General features: G+C 42.1%; 1 protein-coding gene across 2 annotated transcripts in view; it reads left to right on the top strand.

Annotated features, from left to right (window-relative positions):
• The first annotated feature begins 883 nt into the window (after positions 1-883).
• Positions 884-10,046, top strand: part of MFSD14B (major facilitator superfamily domain containing 14B) — a 68,837-nt gene continuing 59,674 nt past the window's right edge. The window contains exon 1 of one of the 2 annotated variants that reach the window (XM_080819564.1): positions 884-1,335. In XM_080819564.1, the coding sequence (XP_080675690.1) occupies positions 1,228-1,335 (108 nt within the window). In that variant the 5' untranslated portion in view covers positions 884-1,227. The remainder of the gene's footprint in view (positions 1,336-10,046) is intronic. The other variant, XM_080819565.1, reaches the window with a different exon arrangement.

Genomic DNA, 10,046 nt, shown 5'->3' with positions numbered 1-10,046 from the left:
GATTTCCTTTTACTAACTCTCATAGTAATAACACAAGCTGTAATCAACGGTGGACTGATTGGACCTATTTTATTGTTAGTTAAGTTTACCTGGGTTTCCCTAATAAGGAGAAAGACGTAAGGTCTTCAGGGTTTCAAGATAATTCCTCTTCTTTCAAGGAGGCATTGGATGCTCAACCCTCTAGCAGGAAAAAATATTCTGACCTTATCTGTGCTCCAAATTGGTGCAATAGTCCTATCTGTTACCTTAGCTTTGTAAGTACCAAGTCACTTACCTTTTGAAGCTTGGGTTGGCACCTGCAAAATAGAGATGTGGTATCTTACAAGGTCCTTTATGGCCAGTAATCATGAGAGCAGCATTTACAAAGCCCGGCTTAGTATAGTTTATTTCTATACATCATCACCTTGCCCAGAGCAGGCTATTATCTTTATTTCACAGGTAAAGTTCTGTGATTCTGAGTAACCAGTTCATATCCGCCTTGTTGGAGCCATCAAGTAGCTACTGACTGGAACAGGGGTTTGTACGTTTCCTCATACCGTCCTTCCCACGCATCCCACAGCCTCACCCAGCTATCCAGCAGCTTCTGTAGATTTGGGGGAGGAATATTATATCTTAGATACAGTGCATACAGCACTTTCCCAGTTCTGGATTCCAGACCGGGGTGAGGGGAGTTTTTCCCGTGTCAGAACGTGTCCATTCTGTACCTGATGAGGACACAAGGAATCATTCCAGAGGTGCCGTAATTACAAAAATCCCGCGCCTCTAGGTCGGCTTGCCACACTGGGCGGTGTCTCAGGAAACAGAAAGTACGGTTGGGGCGGTCCTGGGACATGACGTACTTCCGGCGCGCGGCAGGTCTGGCGGCGCGGAGGCGGGGCCCGAGGTGGGCGAGGCGCTGCTGAAGGCCTTGGGCGCGGGCTCCGAGGTTGAGGCGGGAGCTTAGGCGCGGGGCGGGGCTTCCTGACCGTCCCGGGCGGCAGCCGCCAGTGGGGAGAGTGGCGGTGTTTGCGGCCGGCGGAGTCAGTAGCTACTGCGGTCCTTTCGCCGTCTACTCAGCGGCTCCAGCCCCAGCCGCCCTTCCAGCCCTCCGCGTCGCCGCTGGCGCCGCCGCCCGACGCGCAGGCCGCCGCGGGCCGTGGAGCCCATGAGGGCGCGGGCCCTGCCGCCGCGTTCGCGGCGTCGCCGTCGTCCGAGAGCGTCCCGAGCCGGCGCGGGAATGGCCGCGGCATGAGTGCCGAGCCGCCGCCGGAGCCAGAGCACCAGGCGGCGTCGGAGCCCGCGGCGGGAGCCATGCCGGAGAAGCGCCCGGGCGCGCAGACCGCCGGCGGCATCTCGGTGAGCGCGGGCGTGGGTTCCGGCGGCGGTGCTCAGCCCGAGGCCCCGGGTCAGGGGAGCCTGGGCGGGGCCCGGGCGCGGGGCCGCGCGTTGCGGGCAGGGGCCTGCGTCCCCCGGGGTTTGGGCAGACATGGAGCGTCGGCTTTGGCTCCGGCTCTCGGAAAGCCCGTCCTTTGCGGGGTCGGCCACTGGATTCCTCACCACCGGGCTTTCCCAGCGCCGCTGCTGGCCACACAGAATTCGAGGGGGTTATTGTTTCAAAGAGCTCTAGACACAGGGCCCCGAGTACAAATAATGTAGTTCTTTCAAGAATTTCCAGACGTGTGCCTGGCGATGCGATTTCCGTGGCCGAGCCTGCATGGACGTGTAGGGGCCTCAACCGGGAAGTTGGCTGTGGAGGCTGGGCAGCACCTCCGCCGCTTCCTCCTCCTCCCAGCGGTCGCAGGGCAGGATCTCGGAGCCGCTGCTGAGGCCTGGGCCCGGCTGCGGAGCGTGTGCAGGCCGGTCTCGCGCCCCGGTTTTACGCCAAGTTCAGGAGGCTTCCAAGCCCTGACTTAAGTGGCCCAGATTCGGCAGATCAGGCTTTGTCAGTGGCGCTTTGGTTTGCTGCGGTGGAATACTTAGCAGAGAGAGCCAGTCATTTCTTAAAGACTTTTTTTGGTGGGGGAGGGGAGTCTATTTAGGACAGGAAATACAGAAGCGTTACAGTGACTAGAAACTAACACAAAGAAAACTAGAAATTTTAGGAAAATTAAGTGTATGCAGTTGGCTTCACATTTTAGCTTACGTATTTGTATTTGCTTTTAAAAAACGCTACATGATTCTTCCTTGGTGAGGTGAGTCTCCATTAGGAGAATGGGGAAGGTGGATGAAGTAGAAGGAGCAGTAAGTAGAATGGAGCCAGAAGAGCTGGTTTCTGGTCTTGGTTCTCTGAGAACCAGGGTGCACTAGACAAGGAAGGTCTCGACACAGTCCTTCCACTCAGTGTCTCCTCTGTAGCAGGAGAGCTTAGGAATGTTGAAGGACCCTCCTTGCTCAAGTGAGTTCTAGTTTTTGAAAAAGCATTAGGAGTTCCTCGTTTCAAAGATAAGATTTCCATAAAGAGAGTTTTGTGTTCGAGGGAAGGAAATTCCAGAGAATTAGTTTTTCTCGTTTTGTTTTTGGTTATTTAAAAAGTAGACTTGTCATCTTCCTCCCCCCTCTAAACTAAACCAAACTGCCAGGTCCTCCTCCTGTCTTTGAATTGATAGACCGTAATTACTAACCAGAGGCCACGCCAGTAACTTGAGAGGTAGCCTCCTCCATCCCTTGCCATGTTACAACTTCCAGTACGTTACCAAGTCTAGGTAATTCTACCAGACTCAGATTTTAGGTTTTTATTCTCTGCATCCCCATGGTTCATTTCCTCAGCATTTTGTGCTTAGATTTTGACTTATTTTTTGGGACCCTTGCTTACCTCACCATTGGTCTGCTGTCCACAGTATTGATCAGTGTGATCTAACATGTAAATATGATAATTATTGCTGTCCTGAAATTTTTTCATTGGCTCCCTTGGTTTATTGGATAGAAAAATAACCTGGCAGGTTGAAGCATTATAGCATAGTGATTAGGTGAGCATGCTTGGAATCCCAGTTCCCACCTTTTATTACCTGCATAACTTTGGGCAAGTTACATAATATCTCCGAATTAATAATAGTATTTACCACAGAGGATTGTGAGGGTTACTGCAAACCTCCACCTAGTAAGTTCTCAATAAATACTAGCTGTTACTAATTCTCATTATTTTTTTTTTAAGATTTTATTTATTTATTTGACAGACAGAGATCACAAGCAGGCAGAGCAGCAGGCAGAGAGAGAAGGGGAAGCAGGCTCCCTGCTAAGCAGTGAGCCCGATGTGGGGCTCAATCCCAGCACCCTGGGATCATGACCTGAGCCAAAGGCAGAGGCTTTAACCCACTGGGCCACCCAGGCGCCCCAATTCTCATTATTTTTGGCATGAATGATTGGTCAGCATGTATAGGGGATCCCTGCCAGTCACTTACTAAAAATTAAAGTTCCTAATTTTATGTGCTTAGAGCTAGAACTTTTGAGGGATGTTTACTCAAGGACACTTAGACACACTGTTCCCTGATTCCTTTTCCTGTGGACCCTGATGCTACTATGATAATTTGGGCACAAGTACATTCCTGCCCACTCTTTCCTGGTCTCTGAGGGTGCATGGAGTCAGTATTGATAAACTGCAGCAAATACGGACTGAGTTTTCTTTTCTTTTCTTTTCTTTTTTTTTTTTTTAGATTTTTTTTTTAATTTATCTATTTGTCAGAGAGGGAGAGGGAGAGGGTGAGCGAGCACAGGCAGAGGCAGAGGCAGAAGCAGGCTCCCCACCAAGCAAGGAACCTGATGCGGGACTCGATCCCAGGACGCCGGGATCATGACCCGAGCCGAAGGCAGCCGCTCAACCAACTGAGCCACCCAGGCGTCCCCGGACTAAGTTTTCTAATGCTTGCTGTACTTAAGTGAAATGACTAGCATGGGCAGGTGGCACAGTTCAGACACTGGTGCTTTTTGGAATGTGTGGTGGCTGGGAAGGCAAGTAAATGCCTTTAATCATGTAGGTTCATATTGTATCCTGGCGACCTAAATTATGCGTCTTTCCTGCTTGCACTTTCTGTCTAGTATCACTTCCAGGAGCTATGTTCTGCAGCCTCCATGACTTGATTTCATTTTAATGTATTGGAATTTCCTTATAGCTTGATTCCAATGATACTCACTGTTTCAGGCTCTTAGAAGCTAATAATTGTGGGGGAGACTGCCCGTACACAGGGAACCTGCCGACAGCTTTTCAACCTTGTTTGGCAAAGAGAGGTATTGACCAGAAGGAGACTGGCAGAGAAATGTATTGATCTGAGTAATAGAAGGGAATCAAGTATTTACTTCAAGAGATCATTGCCTTGTAGAAAAGGGATATGTGTTAAGCAAACAAGTTCTTTTATTATTTCCTCTTTGCTCTATCCTTTCCTAATCATGTGTGTACAAACAACTTGAGATGTTTTATCAGAATTGTTTGCATTATCATTAAATGTATACTTTCCATTATACCTAACCCTCATAGCCAGGTAAGGGGAAAGGTTTTTTTTGGCATCATTTACCGGTGAACATCTGATGATAATGAAGAATTTGCTGCAAAGAAAACACAACCAAGTTTAGCATACTATTTCAGGATGTTCTTGGACTCCCAGAAGCCAGTGGTTAGAAATGGGTTAATAATTCTGATATGAGGTCTCTCAGGATCAATGTTGTTTTGGTGACATTTGATGTCTCTTAAGTTGATTTTCCTAAGACTGTTCCAGAAGGTTTTCTATAAAGGCTAATTTTGATTTTTGAGAACAAGAATATTATTTATTATGTAGGCAAATGGAAATAATACTCAAGAGCAGCTTCAGGTAAAAAAAAATGCTAAAATGACTATGTTATATTTATAAAAAGATAAAAGAGGATCTAGGGACAGATCCTCTTTTATCTTTTTATAAATAATAATAATAATATTATTATTAATTAATAATTTTCCCTAAGGGTAGGGAAAATTATTTCAATTGTTTTTTGACACTGTTAGGGACCAGTATGATCATTTCAGTAATAAAATAGTACTGGTACATTGGCATAGCAACCTCTCTTAAGTAAATTATAGCAGATAAGGGGAGAAACTGAAAGCATTTGTGAGCAGTAGATACATTGCAATTTAGAAAGGCAAATACGTGGTGCTTTCATAGAAACATTTACTGTATTTTATATTTAGAATTAGTAAATTTCTAGTCAGCTCAGTTAGCCTTTGTCATAACACAGACTTATCCTTGCAGTTATGTTGTTCTCAGGCCTCGTATAGACAGGATTTTGTAGATCTTACTTTTTTGGATATTTGAGCATCCTTTTCCACCATTTCTCTCACTAGATTAAGTCTTTGAAGGTAGGGACTACAGCTGTGTATCTTTTAATCTGAAATAGTCGTTAAGGAGATGACCAATAAATGTTAATAAAGAAGTCAGTCTAGCTTGAACCCAGTTTTTTGGCTTGTCAATGACATAGGCTTGACTTACTTTTTTTTTTTTTCCTCTTGTCATTTATATAATATGCTTTGGCCTTAAAAAACAAGTTGGGGAGTTCTAGTTTCTTTTCTCTGAAGGTTTTGTGTAATATTGGTAAAATAATTGTAGAACTTTATGGTTTTTAGGCTGGGGTAGTATAGTAATCTAGGTTTTCTATTTGATTTTTCTTTTCCTGTCTGTTTTAGTAAGTTGTATTTTGTTAGGAATTTGTCCATTTCATCTTCAGATTAACTGGCATGAAGTCGTTCCTAATATCCTCTTAGGCTTTTTCAAACTACTATAAGATCCTTACTGTTTTTATTGCTGACGCTGGTAGTTTTCACCTCATCTTTATATTTATATTTTTTAATAAAAATTTTATTTATTTATTTATTTGACAGAGATAGAGAGCACAAGTAGGCAGAGCAGCAGGGAGAGGGAGAAGCAGGTTCTCTGCTGAGCAAGGAGCCCGATGCAGGGCTCAATCCCTGCACCCTGGGATCATGACCCAAGTTGAAGGCAGCTGCTTCACCAACTGAGCCACCCAGGCGCCCCTTCACCTCATTTAAAAAAAAAAAAAAATTCTCCAGTGTATCTGGGTAATGATCAGTTTTGCAAATGGAGATGATTTTGTGTCTTCTGTATTTCTATGTTATATGAACTAGAATATCCAGGAAAAGGTTCAGTAGCAATGGTAAAAGTAAAAAGGTAAAACTTTCTCTTCATAACAGAAATAGATTTTTCATTGTTAAGAATGGTGTAAACTATATGTATGAGAGAAATATGTTTTATTACCTGACAGAAGCATCTTTTTATTTCTCATTCTCTTTTTTTTAATGTGTCCTCCCTCTTCTTTCCCCCTCTTTCTTCCTTTTTGCCTCACTCCCCACTTTCTTCTAGTTCAGTGTCTCATAGAACCTTCACAAGTAGGCTACAAAGTTTGAGATGTGCCCTGGAGAAAGACGTTGTGGCATAGGAAGGGCATTGCTTTATGAGAATTGGAGACAAATTTGTCATCAGTACCTGTAATCAACTATAATAAATAACCTGCTAAAACATATAATATCGGCGAAATTGTGTCAACTTCTGTCTAGCTCCCTGACTTTTTAATACATAGTTTTATATTTGCTTATATTTCTAAAATAGCTTTGTTGAAATAAAATTGACATAGTAAAAACTATGTACAGATATACAGATTTGTGTTTTGACATATGTATACACTTGTAAAATCATTACCACCATCAAGATAGTGAATATATCCATCACTCCCAGAAGTTTCCTTGTGCCCGTTATACATCCTTTCTCTCCACCTACTCTGTAGGCAAGCATTTATCTACTTTGTCACTATATATTACTTTTAATTTTTTAGCATATGCTCTTTTTGGTTTGGCTTTTTTTCCCCTCAGCATAAATTGAGATTTATCCGTGTTGTATATAAATTCAGTGCATTCTTTTTTGTTGCTGAGTAGTATTCCATTGCAGAGATGTGCCACGATTTGTCCATTCAGCATTGATGAACATTTGGTTTATCACCAGGTTTTGGCTAGTATAAATAAAGTTGCTATGAGCATTTGTCTACCAATCTTTGTATGGGATATACTTTTATCAGAATGGAATGGGTGAATCATATAGTAGGTGTATTGTTTTAACTTTTTAAGAAGATTGCCAAACTGTTCTCTAAAGTGATTGTACAGTTTTACATTGTCACTAGCTCTATGAGGGTTCCACTTCACCCACATCCTCAACACTTAGCTTTATTATTTTTTTTATTTTATTTAATTATTTGACAAAGATCACAAGTAGGCAGGGAGGCAGGCGGGGGGGTGGGGCGGAAGGGAAGCAGAGCCCCTGCTGAGCAGAGAGCCCAATGTGGGGCTCAATCCCAGGACCCTGGGATCGTGACCTGAGCCAAAGGCAGAGGCTTTAACCCACTGAACCACCCAGGTGCCCCTCAACACTTAGTTTTAGCCCGTGTAATAGGTCTGTAGTATATCTTACTGTGTTTTTAATTTGGATGTCCCTGTGGCTTATGATGTTCAGCATCTCTCCGTAAGTTTACTTGCCATCTTTATATCTTCTTGGTGAAGTGTCTGCTTAAGTCTTGCCTATTTTTTTTGTTGTTGTTAGGTTGTTTATTATCTTAAAATTGATTTTGGAGAGTTCTTTATATACTTGGGATGTAAGTCCTTTATTAAATATATGCTTTGCAAAAATTTTCTTCCAAGCTGTGCTTTTAGAAGAACAGAGTTTTTAATTTTCATGAAATTTAATTTATTCATTTGTTCTTTTATGGATAGTGTTTTTGATTTCACATCTAAGAAGTGCTTATTTCCTGTGTTTTTAGAAGTTTTTTTAGATTTTACAATTAGGTTTATGACCATTTTGAATTAGTTTAAAATATGGTGCAGTGTGGATGGAAGTTCTTTTTTTGTGTATGGATAACTGATTGTTGCATGCTTTGTTGAAAAGAGTTTTTTGGTTTTGTTTTTTTTTTTTAAGATTTTATTTATTTGAAAGAGAGAGGGGAAAGGAGAGAGAGAATCTCAGGCCGACTCAGAGCTAAGCACAGATCCTGATTTGGTGCTCAGTCCCACAACCCCAAGATCCTGACCTGAGCTGAAACTAAGAGTCCGGTGCTTACCCAACTGAGCCATCTACGCCCCCTGAAAAGACCTTTTTTTTTTTCACTAAATTGTCTTTGCACTTTAGTGGAAATTCACTTTCAGTTGTCCATATATGTGTCAGTCTATTCTGGATTCTCTGTTTCATCTATTTATCGTTATATCAGTACCACTTAATCTGTATTACTGGAGGTACCTAATACTTGAAACAAATAGTGTTAGGCTTCCAACTTTGTTTTCTTTTAAAATTATTTTTACTATTGTAGGTCCTTTACATTTTAGAAGTATAGAATCAGATTATTGACTTCTACAAAAAAACCCCAAAACCCTGCTTATATTTTCTTTGGTATTTTGTTGATTCTGATGATCAGTTTGGGAAGAATTGAAGGCAACATTGAGTCTTCTCATCCATGAAGGAGGTGCTGCTCCATTTATTTTAGGTCTTTTAAATTTCCCACCTGTATTTTGTAGTTTTCAGTATATAGCTCTTTCACGTCATTTGTCAGATTTTACTGTAGTTCATGTTTTTTGATGCTATTGTACATAACGGTGTAAATGTATTAAAAATGTGAACTCTTAAAAAATTCAGATTTATAGTTGTTTGTTGCCAGTATATTGAAATACAGTTGATTTAAGAAATTCTCTTAACATTGCGATATATTGCACAGAACATAAAATTGACTATTTTAACTTTTTTTTTTTTTTAAGTGGGTTCCTCTCTGGGCCCAGTGTAGGGCTTGAACTCACAAACCTGAGATCAAGACCTGAGCTGAGATAAGAGTTGGATAGTTGGATGCTTAACTCACTGAGCAATCCAGGTGCCACTTTGCCCTTTTTTTTTTTTTTTTGGATTATTTGTTTACTTATTTGAGTGAGTGAGTGAGAGAGCATGAGCAGGCGGAGAGTAAAGATGGAGAGGGAGAAGCAGGCTCCACACTGAGCAAGGGAGCCTGACCCCAGGACCACGGGATCTTGATAAGAGCCAAAGGCAGACAGTTAATGGACTGAGCCACTCAGGTGCCCCAATGCCTTAACCATTTTAAGCATGCAGTTTAGTAGTGTTAAATATATTTATATTATTGGGAAACCAATCTCTAGAACTTTTTCAGTTTGTAAAATTAACCTCTATGTCCATTACATAGCATTTACCCTATATCCCCCATTCCCTAATAACCACCTTTCTGCTTTCATTTACTTTAAATTTGCCTACTCTAGATACCTCATATAAGTGGAATCACAGTCTTTTTGTGATACTCAGCATAATGTCCTCATTGTTGTTGTTGACACATGTTGAAATATGTTGTCTTTAAGATTGTTGAAGACTGGTAGTGTGCCTCAGAATTTCCTTCAAGACTGAATAGTATTCTAGTTTATGTGTATACCACATTCTGTTTCTGCAATTATCTGTTGAGTGTTTCATTGCTTCTGGGTGGTGGTGGTGGTGGTGGTGGTGGTGATGGTGGTGGTGATTGACTATTGCAAATAATGCCTTTGTGAACATGATTGTAGAAATAAATTTCTCTTTGAGATCCTGCTTTCATTTCTTTTGGAGACCTACCTAGACTGGAAGTGGAATCACTGTATTATTGGATAATTCCATTTTTAATTTTTTTAAAAGATTTTATTTATTTATTTGACAGAGATCACAAGTAGGCAGAGAGGCAGGCGGAGGGGGAGGAGGGAGCAGGCTCCCCGCTGAACAGAGAGCCCGACTCGGGGCTCGATCCCAGGACCCTGGGATCATGACCTGAGCTGAAGGCCGAGGCTTTAACCCACTGAGCCACCTAGGTGCCCCTCCATTTTTAATTTTTGAGGCACCACCATGCTGTTTCTCTTTGTGGCTGCACCATTTTAAATTCCTACCAACATTACATAAGGATTCCAGTATCTCTACATCCCCACCAACATCTGTCACTTTCTGGTTTTCATCTTGTTTTGGAGAGTAACCATCCTGATGATGAGGTGGTATCTCATTTTGATTTTGCATTTCACTTATTATTAGTGATTT

The sequence above is a fragment of the Martes martes genome, assembly GCF_963455335.1.
Source record: "Martes martes genome assembly, chromosome: 12".
NCBI lineage: Eukaryota > Metazoa > Chordata > Mammalia > Carnivora > Mustelidae > Martes > Martes martes.
The sequence above is the reverse complement of the archived record's forward strand: the minus strand, read 5'-3'. Positions and strand labels throughout refer to the sequence as shown.